General features: G+C 34.9%; 3 protein-coding genes across 3 annotated transcripts; all 3 read left to right on the top strand.

Annotated features, from left to right (window-relative positions):
- The first annotated feature begins 8,013 nt into the window (after positions 1 to 8,013).
- On the top strand, positions 8,014 to 13,199 carry LOC110725201 (uncharacterized protein At5g41620-like). Its single transcript, XM_021904684.1, has 3 exons — positions 8,014 to 8,933; positions 10,199 to 10,324; positions 11,089 to 13,199. The coding sequence occupies exons 1-3, from the start codon at positions 8,499 to 8,501 to the stop codon at positions 12,577 to 12,579; spliced, it is 2,052 nt and encodes a 683-aa protein (XP_021760376.1). The 5' UTR covers positions 8,014 to 8,498; the 3' UTR covers positions 12,580 to 13,199.
- Positions 13,200 to 13,300: 101 nt separating this feature from the next.
- On the top strand, positions 13,301 to 15,559 carry LOC110725202 (probable mannitol dehydrogenase). The gene is made up of 5 exons (XM_021904685.1): positions 13,301 to 13,802; positions 13,912 to 14,025; positions 14,297 to 14,810; positions 14,897 to 15,050; positions 15,130 to 15,559. Exons 1-5 carry the CDS (start codon positions 13,696 to 13,698, stop codon positions 15,336 to 15,338), a joined length of 1,098 nt encoding a protein of 365 aa, XP_021760377.1. The 5' UTR covers positions 13,301 to 13,695; the 3' UTR covers positions 15,339 to 15,559.
- Positions 15,560 to 15,747: 188 nt separating this feature from the next.
- LOC110725203 lies at positions 15,748 to 18,262 on the top strand. Its single transcript, XM_021904686.1, has 3 exons — positions 15,748 to 15,992; positions 17,034 to 17,166; positions 17,833 to 18,262. Exons 1-3 carry the CDS (start codon positions 15,829 to 15,831, stop codon positions 17,887 to 17,889), a joined length of 354 nt encoding a protein of 117 aa, XP_021760378.1. The 5' UTR covers positions 15,748 to 15,828; the 3' UTR covers positions 17,890 to 18,262.
- Positions 18,263 to 19,826: the final 1,564 nt, after the last annotated feature.

The following is a 19,826-nucleotide window of genomic DNA, read 5'->3' as shown; positions in this document are numbered from 1 at the left end:
TTCCCGGAAGGAAGGAAGCTTCCCACCATCATGGTCTAACTTCCTCCGCTGATGCCGGGTATGCGGAGGAGTTCGATCACGAGGTGGTGGCATATTTTGTGCCCTCATCGCCTCCATGAGCACTGCCAGCGCTCTTGCCACCTCTTCCGAGCTGGGCCCCGTCAAAGGGATCCTCGGCCGAGTATGGGAATGAGGGCGCGCAGCCGATGGTTGGCTTTGGGGCACTGAATGTGTCCTATGATCGGACTCACCCCTGCTAGACCGAGAGTGACTCGGCCTATAATGAGAGTCATGAATTACGGGAGAAAGGGAATCCTCCTTGTATGATCCTCCCCCCGAGCCGGCACCCTTGGGAGAGTCCCGGTCCGGCGAATGTGATGATGGTGTAGGGGTTTTAGGCTTTTCGCCCGCTCCTTGACGGAGGCTTTTGCTCTTGCGGTTCTTAGCCATTGCTACTAAGATAATTGCAAGATGATCTTGGTTAGAAATTTGGCTTAAAGATTTTTGAAAGTGGTCCCCACAGACGGCGCCAAATTGTTTCGGGTGAAAACAATGGGACCTTGCCGAAGGTCCGCTGAAACGGAGAAGACTGGATTCGGTCCAAGTTATGTTGGGCCGAAGGTTTCCTGCACAGTAAACACACGTAAACTAGCCTCGGGGGTGTTGCCGAGGAAGGCCCCTCCGATGCTAAAGTCAGTACAATGTGTAGAAAGAGAACACTATGCAAGAGAATTAGTTGCTTGAGGCTTTGCTTGAATATATCAGAATATATGAATCTATCCATCAATATGAATGTATGAATATTGATGGCTTTTATACCTCTTCATACATGGAGAGGTTGGGCCTTAGCCCAATTGGCTTGCTTTGAGGGCTGACCTTTGACTTTAGCACAAGTTGAGAGTTGAACCTTGACCTTGGGCATTTAATTGGATCATTTAATGCCTAGGCCCAATTGGACTAAATTGGACCCAAACACTGTATAATGATTTAAACCACTTTACAGGGATTCTTAATGCAAAGTCATGGACTGGTAATCAAAACAACTTGCAAAGGCTCTGCTGCCTTCCTATTATGTTCCAGTCAATACAAACTTGCAACAATATGGAGGAGATGGGGGTGATGGTGGTGCTTCTGACAATGATGATGATGATGATGATGATGAATGGAAAGAGGAGAATGAACCAATGAAGGAGGATGAGGGGGGTGAAGTTGGGGGAGAGGAAGATGATGATGATGAAGAAGGGAAAGAGGAAGAGGAGAATGAACCAATGGAGGAGGATGAGGGGGGTGAAGTGGGGGGGGGGGGGGGGGGAGGAAGATGATGAAGATCTGGAACTCATACATATTTACGTAAGATATGGAGTGGAACACCACCATACCCTTTCTCCAATGTTTAGCTCTCAACCAAGGGTGGATCTAAGGTCAAAGTTATGCCCCACTTAATTTTTTTGAAATTTATTATGTATGATAAATAGTTTTTGAATTAAATTTGATGTTGTACGGTGATAATCCTATGATCCTACCAATAAAATATGAGTCAATATATATGAGTAGCTCGTAAAACTTGTATACCCGTATTAGTCACCCGTCCTCTTAATTTTTTTTACAAATTGAACTTCCAGGACAACTGATAAAGTGATATGTGACTTATATTTTATAGTATAGTCTCATACAATAATAAATAATAAAGCTATGGTCCTAAAAGTAAGTCTAAGTACAGAGTTTAATTTTCCATCAGTTGAATTTATATCTATCATTAGTGGGTGCCATTCAAAATCTTTCCGATCATCAAAAGTGGATGAGCCAAATTGCATGGCAATTAAGCTGGGAGTACAGTCATAATGTATAATTTACCAGTATACTTACTATTTTACAAATAATAAAAATAGACCCACCAACAAAATTTTGAAGTGTCAACATCCAAAATCAACTTAAAGGGTATAAAAAGAAGGATCATCCAAGTGCAACAAAAAATGATAAAAGGTGCATTCTCGATATTATAGTTGGTTTTTAATTGAATGCAAGTACACTCAATCTATACGACAGTAGCATTACCCATTTCTATCTTTTGTACTACCCACCATTTTTATTTTGTTAACCTAATATTGCTTTCTTTCTTTTTCTTTGACAACATAGACAACGTTTGGTTATTGTGCTTTGCCTCTACTAAATAAACTATTTGCATTTTGTTAATGGAACGTATGAGTTTGATTAGGTAGTAAGCACTGTATAATTTGTATTGACGATCGATCCAACTTGAATATCATGTGCTACAAAGAGCTACTCCCAAGCTAGATGATACTATGAAATACGAATTCAGAATTTAACTATGATTTTTTTTTTTTAAAAATTCTTGGAAAGATTATTAATTTTAGTACAAGAATACATATCGAGATTGATTAGGGTTTGAATAAGAGCACATAAGATTGAGAAGTGTACAGTTGATATAAAAACATACTACACTTTAACCAACTCCATATATTGATATATAGTAGTTACTTTTATTTGTTAATCTTTGCCCCCTTCGATTACAAAAGATAATATTATACGGAGTGCTAAATTATTAAAAGTTATTTATTTATTTTAATAAGTTGGAATAAAGTTGATGGTACAAGTGTGATAATTGGAATAGGAGGGAGAGCAACCCATTGCTTTGTTAATGGATTGCATATGCAGTAATACTGATGGTTATGATTGTTAAAGGACTATCTTAACCAAAAGTTTAAGTTGGTGGTTGAGGTCCATGAATATATTTTATACTCTATCACGCCCCCTCACATAAGAGCCTGTTGGCCTCATACCTTGCGTGAAATATTTCACTTGAAAGTGGGGTGTGGATGAAATTCGAACCCGTGACTTTTGTGTCATGTTGGCTCTAATACCTTGTTAAAGGACCATCTTAACCAAAAGGTTAAGCTGGTGGTTGAGGTCCAGGAATATATTTTATACTCTATCAATAATGATCCTTTTCATTACTCAAATCTAAACACAAAACTAGGTCTTTGCAAGTCGCCACAACTCTCAACGATGATGACGAACAAGGAAGAAAATTGAGGGTGAAGTTTGAAGAATTAAATACCGTATGAGTTGGGATTTTTTTTGTGAGAATTCATCGGTCTAGTCATCCTCATCGTTGAAAAAACGTTCATGGTTGTTGAAACTTCTTGTGTAAGGGAAGATTATTCTTATGGTTTAGGTATTCTATAACATATGTATTGTTCGAGAGTAGAGATAACCAATGCTTTGTTACTAATTTGCATCTAATCACTGTTCCATAAAACTCAAGTCTAACAAATATCTCAATCAATAACACATCAACAAGATCATTAATTGTTGTTGATGATGATGATATTGATGATGATGAGTTTTCCTCCATATTCTCTTTCTCTAAGGGTTGTTCTATTTACCTTATTTTCACAGGTTTAATAAGTTAAGATAAGTTCAATTTAGTTTAGTGGAAAAAATAAGTTCTGATAAGGGTTGTCAAAGTTTAAATTACAGCTAAAATAAGTTTTAATAAGTTAAGATATATGAGTATAAGTTAAGTTAAATCCAAATAAGTTCAGATAAGTTAAGTTCACTTCAAATAAGTGAAAATCAGGTGAATAGAACACACCATAAATGGAGAGCTTGTTATATACACCCGGGTGTTATATACACCCATGAGTATTTTGTTCTCATTTTGATGATTGCTTTTTATTTAATCATCAAATGAAGAGCAAACACTAACCTTAGGTTACTTAGGTATACGGTACATCCGGGTGTATATAACAAATTCTAACATAAATGTGTTTGGAAGACCTAGAGAGTAAATAATTCAGACTCAGAAGCTGCGGCTGCCGTGCTTATGTTTATACTTTAATAGCAATAATAAACGGAGTATATATGATACAAATCTTTTTTATTGACAGGATATATATGATACAAATCAAATTGGAATATTTAAGAAATGTAGAAATACCAAAAAAATAAATAAATAAATAAATAAATAAAAGAATAACACTATTATTTATTATTATTTTTTAAATTGAGTTCACACATTTAATTAAAAAAACAATTTTTTCCCAAAAAAAAAAAAAAAAGTCATATGTGCTCAAGATAACTTGGCAAAGATTATTTAATCAATCAGGAGTTACTTGATTGGTCAGAGGTTACTCGGTTGGTCAGGAGTTACCCGATCAGTCAAGGGTTATGATTGGCTACACTTAAAAAACGTTGTTTAAAAAATGGAATTTATTACGGTATGCTTTTACTGGTACGTACAACATGAACATCATGCAGTTTATAGGTGAAACCGGGAAAGGATGGGTTGCCCAAATATATGGGCTACGTATAATTTATTTGTGGGCCCCGCTTCTCCTCTCAACGGTAAGAGATACCAACGGTCCATGATGCCAGCCTGCCTAACTGTAAGTATATGGGTTTTCATTTTGTGGGCCCAATGGCCCACAGTACAACTTATGCTATCATACATGCTGTGATATTAGTGAAGAGAAGTGATTCACAATTTAATGCGAGTCTATTGAAAACACAAGACAAGGCAACCACTAAAATGAGAGACACTACTAGTTCCCAAATGCAAGTTTAAATACATGGAAAACTCTTGACGAGATGGGTGATCGATTAAGACATTAAATTGGCCACTCAAGAAAGAAAAGAAAAAAAAAACGGTATAATTTTATAAGGATCCAATTAGTTGCATTGTTAGCTTCCTAATAAATAAATCTCTGAAACTTGTATATTTGTCGAAAGGGTCAGATAGTTGAAACAATAACTTTAACATAAACTAAAATAAACTTAATTACTACATATAGGAAGTGTTATAATCATTATAAAACATATTACTCCCTCCGTTCCAAAATATTTGATACAATTCTCATTTTTGTCTGTCCCACAATAATTGACAAGTTACTAAATATGAAATGGGACCCTATAAAAAAATATTTTTCCACATTTTCTCTCACCTCACCTACTCCACTTCCACCCCCACTTGTTTTTTTCTTACAATATAAAAATACAAAAGAAAATCTTTTATATAATAAACAAATGTTTTAGATGGATTTACTTGTAACTTGTAGTTTTTTTAAACTATGTGTCTATCCCAACGTTCCAAATATTATGGAACGGAGGGAGTATATTGTATTTACTATTATAAAGACAATGCATGCATGCTAGATTAATTAATCAGGTAATACATTTTTAGTAATATAATTGTAGGCATGCGTGATGGCACGTGTATAGTAATGAGTATAATTACATTCACCAATATATCCGTACAAGTAGGAGATAGTTTAGAAGAACGAAATGAAGATGGAGGATGGATGTTAGCATGCATTAGGTCATCGTATTGATTATTCTTGACCTATAATATCAAGAGCTATATGAATATTAATCTATTGTTAAGAGTATTTATGTGAGCCTAACTTAGTCATCAAAATAACTTCATAATCTTTATGTTTGTTCTTTATAGGAAACTGCAAAAGAGTACTATAAACCCATCAACAAATTACGAGTAAAGAAATTTTGGACCACAAACATTCATCTTGTAGTATACTTTGTAGACGTTGTAGTGTATATTAATGGAGTCCAAAGTGTTGTCTTTTCTGACATTAAAATGTGGTGAAATTAATTGTTTTTTCCCCTGAACTTACAGCTGTACCAACGATTGGGGCCCACTTATGTACAATCACTTATAGATGACTCAACCTTATTACGGAGTACCTGTGATGCATGTGTGAGTTTCTGAATTATGAACAACAGAACAAGCAGTAAAAATTTCGGTGAGGATGTTACATTTGAGTTTTACCTTTTTACATTCCAATTGTTTATCACATGTTTCAGTGACATGGATTGCACATAAAGTCTTGGCTTTTCTAATCAGAGTTAAATTGAACAATATTTTAGAAACAAAGAAGGTACTCCTATGATTTTGATCAAAAGGACGACTAATAGATTTGAGAGAGTATACGAAGTATATCTAAATAAGTAACTTCATCCTCCTTTTCCCTTTTAGTTTACGGAGTAATTACTAATAGTAGTTCGTTATATGTTAAACCGTAATGTACTAAGTCATAATTCCCTTTTTGTTTAAATACTGGCATATATAACTTGTCCATGAATAAACATAATACAATTATTTATGAGTTGTCTATGACTAGATCCGATTCACATTATTTTATATTTTTGAAACTACTCCGTACATGATATGTCTTATCCCATGCAAAATAAATAATAATCATAATAATTCGAAAGAAGTTCTAAACTGAAGTTGATGGCTAGGGCCCCTAAAGGTTACAAGTATTCCAATGAAATCCCATAATTCAAACTATAATCTATAAACCTGCTGATTACAAATAATGCTAGTTGGAGATTTTTACTATACCATCATAATTGCGATTTGGAATCAGCAATACAATTAAACTAAATACGGAATAAATAAATAAAATCTTCTACATTGGGTAAATTATATTTTAGAGAATCATATCGATATGATTATCTAGCTTTCTTTGTATATGCAAATCTTCATAGTATCGATTTGTGGAAATTGATGTCAATTATCTATTAAAATGTCGCATATAAGGATTTATTGAGAGAAATGCATACAATGTTGCACTGGCCTTTTATTTTGGAAGCTTTATAAAGCTATAATGGTTAATAGAGTATGGACTATATATATGGAGTAACATATTTAGATAAATCCATTAAAAATTGTAAGCCTTGGACTTATATGCGAATAATATAATACGATTTATCTAAGATTATTTCCCTAAGTGATTGTGTAGCGTTTGAGGTATTAAGTTTGGGAGGGTTTTCATTCCATAATAATATAATGGAGTGTCTTTAAAGTGTCAAAATATATTAATTAAGAATGATACGAAGAAAACACATTTAAACACGCAATACGAAAAGTAATAACAAAAGAATTACAAATAAATGCAAATTTTATATATTATTCAATAAATTGGCATAATATACACCAACTAGTTATTTCCAAAGAAACATTAGTTCAAGTTTGGGTATACTTGAACTTAGGCATAGAGTCTTGGATAGTAATATTTCATGTAGAGAAAGCCACAAACAATAGCAATCCAAAGATAACAATAGGAACTAAGAGGAATATCACCGGCGGCGACGGCAGTGGTGGCAAAATCATTGGTAGAAGCACTAGACATACGAGCACTATGGCTAACAAAAATACATATTCGGACATTTTTCACAGTTATAAGACTTATAACCTCTAAATATTGAAAACAAATTTCCCCTTTGTGAGATAAAATTAAGAGGTATGTCACACAAATAATTTTTACATTTTACACATCGTTTTTATAGAGACATCTTACCCCTAAACCCTTGACCTAAAACAAGAAGTATAAATATATAACTTTCAAAAAATAAAACCATTCACAATATCATATATATTTCTTATTATACACAAAATATTTTAACAATACAGTATATAGCAAAATATAATAGTTTACATTTTACACATCATATTACTTTGTAGTCTTATTTACAAGACATCTTACCCCTAAACCCTTGACCTAAAACAATAAATACAAATAATTTTAAATACTAAACAGTTCACAAGATCATATACTTGTATATCTTCTTATACACAAAAAATTCTAATATAAGCTAAATGTTCACGATATCATATACAATTTGTAATGTTACATAGGAAAATAAATACATTGTATATTGATTTGAAATAGGAAATTATTGCAAAATTTGGAGTCATAATATGATAAATTACACACACTACTATAACTGCTGGTTTGTAACAAAATTGAAAATCATCCACCTTTTACAAGATCTTGTTTGAAACTATTCTTACCATATCTCTCATAAAATCATCCTTATAAATTTTATATTTATATCTATGCGTTTAAAGTTGTAATATTACAAAGTACGGAGTACCTATTTAAACTTATGTGCCAAGTAAATTTGTTACTTTGTATTATAAAAATTCATATCATAGAATTTTTTTTTTTAACAGGAAGAAATAACATTGCTATGTTAGTTTACAATATACGAGTACCATTTTAAGTTGGAGGGATACATATTACTCATATTTTGTACTACTCCGTATTAAAGATTATGAAATCATGATTAATGTTATCGAATTGTGGAATCACCCTCTTTCCATTGTACGAGAAAGAATAATCCCAAATCCAATAACCAATCTACACCAAAACATTACCTACATTTGTAGAGTTCAAACTTCAAACATTTCACGGCACGCAAGTTTTTTCACCCATGGTAGAAATTATAAAGTTAAAGTTAGCTTTTTTAGCCTCTTCCTATTATTCTACTCTCTACAAACTAGACACTACTTGCCTACTTCAGTACACTACAATTAAAGCTTCAAGTAGTATGAAAAATTGAGATTGAATCAAGATCGCTTTTTTATTTGTTCTTGACAGTGTAAAAAAAATGGAAGAAGAAAGAGAAACAGAAGTTTGAAAAATTGCAAGTTTAAGAATAAAAAGAAGAAGAAAATGGAGAGAGAAAAAGGGGGTAAAGAAAAGGAGGAATTCCTGGGATTAAAGTTGAAACAACGCGGAAGATTGGTGGGGAAAAGCAGAGGAGGGGGGAATACTACTCCACCTCCTACTTGGAAATTTGAGCCCAATTTTCAACTTAAACAACAATTAGAAGAAGAAGAACAACAAGAAGTAGTAGTAGAACAAGAAGAAAAATCAAATCTTTCTAATATTGTTCATACTAATAATAATAATAATTATAATTGTGGGAGTAGTTCATCTGTTACGGCAAGACAATTGGGTGCAAATTTGTGGGAAGTTTTACCACATCTTAATTCTCTTGCTAAAATGAGCCGCCATCATCATAATCATAATAAAGCTCTGAAAAATAAGGGTTTGCAGATTCATACTGTTTTGGAGGACCCACCTGATGATGCTTCTCATGAACAGGTAATTTTTGCTTCATTATTATTATTTTTTTAATTTTTTGTTTTCTGGGTTTCTGTTGTTTCTTGCTGATTTTTCTGGGTTTGGTTGTTTTTGTGAATTTTCTTGTTTGATGTTTAAACCCTTTTGCATATATGCTTCCTTAACTTCAATCTTTTCTGTACTGTAAGCCAGTTCATCTGTTATTGGAAATTCTGTTGAGATGTCAATGCAAGTGGTTTAATCAATTTCATTCTAGATCAACCAAATCAATTTAAAAAAAAAAAGTTTTAAAAAAATTGTTGCAACATCTATGTCACTGAAATTTCAGCTTCTTATGTGTAAGAATTTGGGAGAATGAGAGTTAAATGCTGCAAAGATGCTAGTAAAAAGAAGGGAACAATTTCCTGTATAAAGTTAGGATAAAAGGAAACATTGTAGGGACTGTATCTTGTGTGCTGCAACTATGTTTTTTGAGACAGGAAGAAGCATTAATAGCCGGCTGTGCTTCTGCTGAGATAGGGAACTGTATCTTGTATGGCTGTATGCTGCAAGCTTGTATCTGGGAATGGCTGTGCTTCTTCCTAGATAGGGTGTTGCATCTTGTATTTCTGTATGGCTGTATGCTGCAGGCATGTTTCTGGAGACAGAAAGAAGTACAGCCAAACGGCCCAAACGCTTGCTCGAGCACATGCATTGCCTCTACCTAGACTTGACCCGCACGCTTTGTTTCACATCAATCTAAGTTTTGACTTATTAATTTGTCATTCAGTGACTTATATTATCTCTTGCTAGATATAATTAGAGGGATTTTACATGAAGATACACAAGGTGATAAGGGATATGTGTTGTGTAGAGAATCATCATGACTTTTTTGTAAACTCATGACTCATTCCCTTTATCATCAAGAAGCACCCTTTTCTCTCTAAATAAAGATCATCTATAGCCTTTTCTGGTGTGAAGATTTCTTTTGTACCTTGCCTTAGAATCTCTACCTTCTTCTTGGTTGCTTAATCGCCTTATCCTTGGAAGTACGAAGCTTGGTAAGAATAAATCTCAAAATTGATTTGGCCCATCATGGTTGCATTGAGTTTGCAGATTGAGTCATCAGGACAATGCATATGACTTGCCTTGCAGTTTTTTTACCATGATCAACTCGTGACATTAAATGAATTCCTAAATCCAAGTTTCCAATTACATCATGGCCTAGATGCCTGTATATTTTTGGGAGGTTTCTGCCAGTCTGTTTAATTGACCGGCTCATGAGTTTCTTTTCGTGCTTATTTCAGCCTGTAAGTGCTGGAAGCTTCCACAGGAATATAGCAGCATCGCTTTTGCGAAACCATCGAGCAGTGAACAGGAATGGCCGTGAAATTCAACCAGTGTCTCCTCCAAGTTATAGCAGTTCTATGGAGGTAAATACGCTCGTCCCTTGGTGTGTGCGAAGAAATTGGCATTTTTATATTCTTATGCTACTAAGAATTTTGCTTATTATCCAATTGTATGATCTGATTTGCATTTGTGCAAAGACAAGGACAATTTGGTTATAACTAAGCTTGAGAGCAATCAGTGCTCACATAACACTGGTATACATACCTGTATTATTTTCTCTATCCTAACATTAATAGTTTGAGAAAAACATGGCATCTTGATGCTGTTCATACATATACAAGAGCAAAAAACATGTAGATGATCAAAAAGCATGGTAGGAACTGTTGTTAGTGTTTATATCAAGCTAGCTGTCTGATCAAGTTTCCTGTGACAATCTTCCAATTTTAATACTAATATTATCTCCAGCTCTCTACCATAAACTGTATGGTTTCTTCATATGAAATGACATTTTCTGATCTAAACTGACCTAACTGAAGTAGTGAATGTACACCGAATTGGACTGATTTTCGATTGGGTTGAAGCTGAACCCTCCTGAGTATTGAACTGATGTTTACTCAAGTAAATATAAGCTGAAGATAATATGCCCTTCATAGCACTCTTGATCTGTTGCTGAAGTGTTGTTTCTGCAAGATTGAGATGTTCTTCAGATTTTGTTTTTTTGTTTTGTTTCTGTTTTTGTTTTTTTTAATTCCCCCGCCTGATTACCCAAGTACTGGATATCTTTTGTAGTACTAGTTTTTTAGGTAAGTCAATTTTTCTTAAATACACTGTCTTGTTTATTGAACAGGTAACGCAATACAATCCTGCTGCTACTCCTAGCAGTTCTCTAGATTTCAAGGGGAGAATGGGTGATCCCAGTAACAGCCTTAAAACATCTACTGAGTTGCTCAAAGTTCTCAACCGCATCTGGTGCCTTGAAGAGCAGCACACATCGAACGTGTCACTATTGAAGGCTATGAAAACAGAGTTGGACAATGCACGAACAAGAATGAAAGACCTGCTGCGTGAGAAACAAAAGGACAGGCAGGTGATAGATGAGCTGATGAAGCAAGTTACGGAGCATAAACATGTCAAAAGAAACATGGAGCAAGACAGAATGCAGTCTGCATTGCAATCAGTGAGACAAGAACTAGAAGATGAGAGAAAACTTAGAAAGCGTTCTGAGAGTTTGCATCGCAAGATGGCCAGAGAGGTTTCTGACTTGAAATCTTCCTTCTCTAAGGCTTTGAAAGAACTAGAAAAGGAGAGAAGAGCACGTATCCTCCTGGAGGACTTATGCGATGAGTTTACTATGGGAATAAGAGACTATGAGCAAGAGCTTAGGTCTCAGAAATTCAGGAGTGAGAAGGAGCAGGTTCACAGAGGACATGTTGATAGCCTTGTTCTCCATATTTCAGAGGCTTGGTTGGATGAACGGGTACAGATGAAGCTAACAGAAGAAATGCGCAAGGATATGGAAGAAAAGTGCATGATCGTGGACAAGCTTAGGCCTGAAATAGAAACCTTCTTAAAAGCTAGGCGAACTTTGGAATCAAGAGAAGATGTTGACTTTCATAACAAAAGTTCCAAGAGTAGTGGTTTTCGCCGTCAGTCATTGGAGTCATTCCCATTGAATGAGGCTACAAGTGCTCCTCAAAATGTTGACGAAGAGGATGAAAATGACTCTACTGATAGTGAGTCAAATTGTTTTGAATTGACGAAAACTTTTGGCGGAGTGTATTCCAATGGGGTTCACACAAAAACTGTTGGTAATTCTTCTGAAGAAAGGGGTCTTGAAGAAATACAGAAGAAAGATGCAACAAAGAGAAATGGTGAATGTCAAGAGTTAAGTAATAATGGCCGTAGTTTATCTAGCTTGCAAGCACGGTTTGAGAAACACATGGCTCGGATGACGTTTAGTAATGGACACACCCTGAACGATAACCAAGAGGCTGTAACAGAAGAAGGTTTACTTGAAAGGAGGAGTAAACGATTTGGAAATCGGGCAGGGAATTCAAATCGTATGCCTGATAATTTATTGAGGAATAACTCTTCATCAATAGAGGGAGAGAGAATTCATCCAGAGAGTGAATTACCAGATAATCATTTCTTGTTAGCAGATCTTGCTAGTCCTGTGAAGAATTGGGAATCCAAAATCCTTTCACAAGACCATGAAATCTCTGAGTCTTCTTCAATATGGCCTAGGAGCAGTAAGCAAAACACGTTGAAGGCTAGGCTTCTAGAAGCAAGGGTGGAAGGGCGAAACATACAATCAAAGGTTTCCAAAGGTGCAACTTAACAAGCAAGGTTCTGTTATCATCTTCTTCCTCTCTGCTGGCTGATGATCGGGTTAATGAAATTCAGATTGACGACAAATGATTATAATTCTCTGGAGGAAAGTCTGCATTGTGAATATTTGGGAGGATACTGGCAGAAGAATGTGTAACACTTTGGCAAGAAAGTTATAACACAAATCTTCATCCTGTGAACAAACTACAAAGGAGAAAAGATTCGGGCAAGGCACCACCTGTCTTTTCTTTGTTAGTTGGCCTGAGTAAGACTCAAAAATAAACAATCAACGTAGTTGTAACAATATTGATGGAAAATAGAGAGAATTTGAGATGAATTTGAGTCTGAATTTCATTGAACTGTCTTTTGCTATCACTTCTTAAAAGCTGAACAAGTGTTGCAGCTGAAGCATTGGAAAAAAATATAGCTACGACTTTGTGTTTCAAGGAATGTCCTTTGATCCAACACAAAGCGTCTTCTCTGCATCAATTGGCAGGGATCTTTGAACTGGGTCAACTAGATGCCAATGAGGTTTTTCTTTAGTTATGATTATAAGACTAAAGTTCTGTTCTGTGTATGTTATGTACACTGTTAATTTTACAAGCAATTATTCTAACTTTTTGATTTTTATATACTCCAAAACAAAGACTAATTAAATACTCAATTCTACTAGTTGAATGTGTGTCTACTGTATATTTGTTAACAGCCAAAAGTTAGCCTAATGAATCCACTTTTGACTGATTGTTTTGTGTTATGTCCATATGTTAGACAAGCACACCTTCATACCATGGGCTATGGCGGTATTGCCTGTGTTTAGGTATAAAGACTCCGTCATGTATGACATATTATATTGCCTGTGTTTAGGTATAAAGACTCCGTCATGTATGACATATTATATCCTTGATGATAACGTTATCACTTACTCACTTATGAAGGCTTTTTTGGTTTTTGACTAGTGCTGGTACTACTGCTATTGAAAGTTTTACTTGTTCATCAATCAATCACAAGGTATTCCTCTTATAATAGGGGAACTTCGCCTGAGATGCTACATTGTGACTTGAAATTTTCAATAATTTTGAGATTTTACTAATTTTACGGAGTATTATACTTTGTACAAGTATATATAATGTCTAGCATATATGAATCTGTAGTTGATCAGCAACAACAACAGGCTTATGGATGGGCAGCTCGTGATTCATCAGGCATCCTTTCTCCCTTTGATTTTTCTAGAAGGTTGTAATATTTTGGTTTTTTTTGCGTGTTTACCCTTTTTCATTTTAGATTGAACTTCTTATAATCTGTTGAGCTTACGTAACTAATGTAAGATTAATATTTGGTTCAGGGCCAATGGAGAAATTGATATCACTGTCAAAATATTGTATTGTGGTATTTGTCACACTGATCTTCACTTTGTTAAAAATGATCATGGAATGTCCAAGTATCCACTTATCCCCGGGTATGATTGTTGCATTCTTATACGATCTCTAAATCTAACTTTTGCTCCATGAGGGATAGTTGCAGATTTATTTAGATATGAATGCATATAGCTGTAATTATGATGAATATGATCTAGTTATGCATTTCCTATTTGTAGTAATTTGATACAAGCATATCATAGTTCTTTCTTATTCTTTTGGAAGAAACCGGGAACTACACCACTATACACTAAAGAACAGGTTGATAACAAGACAAGGCATCTAACTGGATCCTGCTTTCATTGATTGTAGACATGAGATGGTAGGAACAGTTATTACTACTGGAAGCAAGGTAACAAAATTCAAAGTAGGGGACAAAGTTGGGGTAGGAACCATGGTTGGTTCCTGTCGTTCGTGTGATAGTTGTGGCGATCATCTTGAGAATTACTGTCCCGAAATGATCTTAACATATGGATCCACTTACTTCGATGGCACCCCTACATATGGAGGCTACTCTGATATAATAGTGGTAGATGAGCATTTTGCTGTTCGCATTCCTGAGAACATGGCACTCGATGCCACTGCCCCTCTTCTATGTGCTGGCATCACTGTCTACAGCCCTTTAAAGTACTTTGGGCTTGACATTCCTGGACTCCATGTTGGCGTTGTTGGCCTTGGTGGTCTAGGACACATGGCTGTGAAATTCGCCAAGGCATTTGGTGCTAAGGTCACGGTCATTAGCACCTCACCTAACAAAAAGGAGGAAGCTACCAATCGTCTTGGCGCTGATTCATTTCTGGTTAGCCACGACCCTCAGCAACTGCAGGTAACTTTCATCACATGTATGCATACTTGATTCAACTTTTTTGTGTCAATATTTACCTGAGTTACTTGTACGTTGTATTTGTATAGGCTTCTGTGGGGACAATGGATGGCATAATTGATACAGTTTCGGCAACTCATCCTCTCTTACCATTGATTGGTCTGCTGAAGACTCAGGGAAAGTTGATCATGGTTGGGGCTCCAGGCAAACCTCTTGAGTTGCCAATCATCCCTCTGCTTATGGGTATGCATGATCAAGTTTCAGCTAATGAATTGTTATGTAACAGAAATACATGATTGGTTTTTGTGGTTGTATTTGACAGGTAGGAAGATCGTAGCTGGAAGTTGTGCCGGAAGCATGAAAGAGACACAGGAAATGATCGATTTTGCTGCTAAGCATGATATTAAAGCAGACATTGAGGTTGTTCCAGTGGAATATGTTAACATGGCCATGGATCGTCTACTCAAAGCAGATGTTAGGTATCGTTTTGTCATCGACATTGGCAACACACTGAAAGCTGCACAAGGATAAATCCATTATACATACTGATATTAAGAGGCTATAATAAGCTGTGATGAAATTCAAGTCTTGGCTAGTATTTTTCTGTGTAGAACCATTAATCTGCCTCATCACAGTTTGATGCAATGTGGTTGTTGGATTTGAATAAAAGTTCTAGTGTTTTTTTTCTTCATATTCTCATTGTAAAAAATGAAATTATCTAATGTTTGTAAATAAATACGTGTAATGAAAGATAAAATCGATCAATTATGAATGTATGCTCTTCTCTAGTTCTAACCATATCACTAAATAGGGTTGTTCACGGGTCAAAAACGTAATCAAACCAAAAACCGAAAATTTGATAATTAGACTCGGAAACAAGACAAGACCGAAAAAACTAGTCCAAAACCCGTACTAGACCTATTAAAATTAGACGAAATAAGTTGACAAGAAACCGAGTCTTAAAAAACAATGCAAAACCCTTGAAATCTCTCAAATATAATTGGTTCGTTCGGTGGGAAAGATGGGAGGAGCGGTGTTCAAATGGGTGATGCAGATGCACAAGGATGTACCCAGAGCTGCCAAATTCTACTCCGATGGTTTGGGTTTCACCATTAATGTCTGCACTCCTCGTTGGGCCGAACTTAGCTCTGACTCCTTCAAGCTTGCTCTCTTACACTCTTCCAGGTTTCCTTCTTTCTTTTCTTCCTTAATTTTTGCTGTTTTTGATTGAATTTCAATGGTTATAACGTCATTACCCAGAAAGTTTAGAACTTTGACTGATTTCCCTCAATTTTGCTGTGAAATTGCATCAGAATTCAGACTAAATTTATTGGGTTTTTGATTGATTGCATTTGGGTGATTATTAAGGGCTTTCTTCTTTGTTCTAATGGCTTAATTACGTTCAATTTGATCATTGTAATTTATATTATTTGTTCTTGATAAGGTTTCAATTAGATTAAATGAGAAGAACCCCAATAAACGATTTGCAGCAAGAAAGTCAATATTGTTAGTTCTCTTGTTTCAATTTTCAAAATTTGGTAAAATTTATTGATGAAGTTGCCTTCTTTTTATTGCCTTATTGGACTAGGGTGTGATTCAGTTAGATTGACTGGGGTTTTCGACTTTGCTAAGCCTGCGTTGAAGAATTCGATTATTTGAGATGTATGCAGTTAGATTGTCTCCAATGTTTGATATCAGAATTGTGTAATTTGTATTAGCATATGAGAGGCAGATTGTTTGGTTCTTGAGCAACAAACACTAAATCACTAGATGTTGCTGTAAATTTTATGCTTCAAATGTTTGATTAAGTTCAGAGTAGTGTTAACTAAATCACACTTTTGGACTAATTTAACAAAACTAGGGGACGAATTGCTTTCCCATACCCATTCTCATACCACAAATTAGGTAACACAATAACACGAGGTCAGAATTTATTAATGAAACAATCATCATTCCCTTATAGGCAGTTATCATTCATCAATGCATTATCTTCGATGGAGAACTGTGGTTGAATGGATTTATAGATGTGATAACTGATCAGAGCATCATTAGTTGTTACACATCCAATATATGATAGTAATTTAGTTGAAATTCTTCTTTAGTGTTCCATGTCATTAAGAACATTTCTCAATGAAGAGAATCCTTCCGATAAAAACAAATTCTGAATGTGACATGTGGTAAAGTTTGTAACTCGTAATCCATGTCTTAACTTTTCTGTGTTTGCAGTGACCATGTCGTCCAGAAGCAATACTCTTCGCTCCTGTCCTTTACAGTGACAGACATTAACAGTACAGTCATGAAATTAATGGAACTGGGAGCAGAGCTAGATGGCCCAATCAAACATGAAATCCATGGAAAGGTTAGTACTTATTTCCTTAGAACCATTGCTCTTTCTAGCTTTCTGAATATATATGATTACTCGTTTGATATCTGGTTTCTGTGTGCTAAATGCTACATCAACCAAATATCACACTATTGGAGTATTTAGTTCTATTTTATGTCAGATGTGTGATGATCTGCTTTAGATATCAGCTTGTTGCGATAGTAACTGACCAAGAACTGACTGCACTGCTTTATGTTACTCTGATTCCTCTACCTCATGTAATCATGTCGAATTCTCAAAATTTTGAATTTTGACATAAATTTGTCACATAACTCTCATGTTACACTTTAATGTTAGACTAAAATCATAGGATATTTTATATATTACAAAGTCTTATACTTGGATACGTACCAGTGTCTACCAACAATAGTTGAGGAGTCCAAGAGTAACATTGGGCGTGTTAGCCAGAACTTGATACTGATGAAATGCTGTTAATAATTTACTTTCAATTCTCTTCTTTACCAGCATAATGCCATGGATTATAAGCCTCAGTTGCTTTATCGTGCAAATCCCCAACTGCTAAAATCCAGAAAAGATATATGTTCCCTATTGTTGGCTGTACTGTGTGCTTGTCAATGCAATAAATTATCCTCATTTATCTTCAACATGTTTTTTTATTTCTTAATCTGGTGTCTTATGCAGATTGCAGCATTACGTTGTCTCGATGGACACATGGTGGGACTTCATGAACCTGCATGAGATCAAGCAAAACTCAGTTAACTTCAATTTCACATTCTTTCTAAGAGGCTTCATGGAGTGTTCTATGTATCAATTTGGGTATCAGACGATAAGGAATATGCATTCTTGAGCCCGTGTGTGTGCATCATGTCGAAAGAACTCAAGTAGCATAACTTGGTACCTTCATCAATTCTCACTACATTCCACCCATGCTCAGGCACTCAGCATTAGTGTTCAGAATGGATATATCTTTTGTTGATAACGGTGTGCAGGATACTGTTCCAAATTCGATTATTGTATTGAGACAGTGCTAACAATATGTGAAATTATTTGTTATGAACGATGATTATCTCTCTGTTGCTGTAAAGATCAGTTTATGTATGATCTTGAAACATGACATTCTTTTAATTTTCCGAAGTACAGCTGCTAATTTCTCTTGCAATCCAGCTACATGTTAACAGAGTATCATTTTTTTTTTCTTTTTTGGATGACCAAAAATCATTTCTTTGATATGTCAGGCAGTCAGGGTAATGCCAAATTGCCAAGGAGGATAATCAGCACTATTTCATCACTCAATAGACAAAAGTGTGTGAGATGTGCAACATTTCCCCCCTTGATTTTGTAACAAGTCATCCGTCGATAAATAAAAACCACCTCTCGTGTCTCAACAGTATATCAAACCACCCTAATACCTACTAATTGTATTAAACTGTTGTAGTGAAGTATACGTATTTAGGATCATTTATCACCCGGGATTTCCTATCGTAATAGAGGATTCTTCTTTTGTCTACCAAAAAGTAATGGATATGATGACCATATCTCAAAGTGATACATAGCACTTAATGAAAATCTTCATAAATTACGAGTATATATACTTTCGATACATGGTCTTGATAAAGAAAAATAAAGATTCAAAAAGAAAACATCTCATGTATATGTATTTGTCGTATGATTCTTCTATATTTGGAGATGGAATGATCTGATGGTCTGTATAAGAGCCCTCTTCCTCCAAAACTGAAAAGAATGAATGGAGGTAACATGCTACAGCTGCTAGTTCATGAATACCCATTGAAGGTGCACAAAAGTTTGCAACCATTAGAGGGTGAGCATGAACTAGGAGCTGAGGTTTACCATCATCTTTTTGGTTCTTGGAGTGAAGGGACCTCTTGTGTTCTTCAATCATCAACTTTTTTTTTTTTTTTTTTTTTTTTTTTTTTTGGCTAACAACTTCTAATTATTAAACTGCTTTTTTTTTTTTCCAATCGTTCACTCAAGGATGATTAACATTTCTTGACAAAAAGAAAAGGACGATTAGAATTTAAAAGAAGATTTCCGATAACTAGAGTTTTGGAGCATATAGATAATTCAAGATTATTTGATATTCCATTGTTGTTTAGTGGTGTGTCAATAATTATTGGTTTTTGTGAATTACAATTCTCTCTTCTCGTGGTAAACAACCATATACTTTCTTGAGTACTACTAAGTATATTATTTTTCTCCGCTCATATCCTTCATTATTCTATGTACTACTTTCTCTGTTCTTATTTTTTTTACCTTATTTGATTGTGCATGATCTCTAAAACGCATTTTAAAATGTCTATATTTTTATTTTCATACACGTAAAAATTATAAAAACATAAAAAATAAAGTATACAATGAGACGAATCTAACAAGACCACTCATAACTATATTATCTTTTATAGATTAACGGTGATTTATAATCAAAATTTTCAAAATTTGACCCAAAAAATAGCAAGTGAGGCAAAAATAAAAGGACCGGAGGGAGTACTAATTTAAATTTCTATAATTACGTGTTGTCTAAATTGATGCTCTTAAAAAAAAAAAAAAAAAAAAAAAAAAAAAAAAAAAAAAAAAAAAAAAAAAAAAAACAACTAGAGTATACACTCTTAAAAAGTATCTATACACTGTTAAAAAGTAGAGTATTACACCAATAGATT

This window comes from Chenopodium quinoa, unplaced genomic scaffold (genome assembly GCF_001683475.1).
Source record: "Chenopodium quinoa cultivar QQ74 unplaced genomic scaffold, ASM168347v1, whole genome shotgun sequence".
NCBI lineage: Eukaryota > Viridiplantae > Streptophyta > Magnoliopsida > Caryophyllales > Amaranthaceae > Chenopodium > Chenopodium quinoa.
This window is presented reverse-complemented; position numbering and strand designations above follow the sequence as displayed.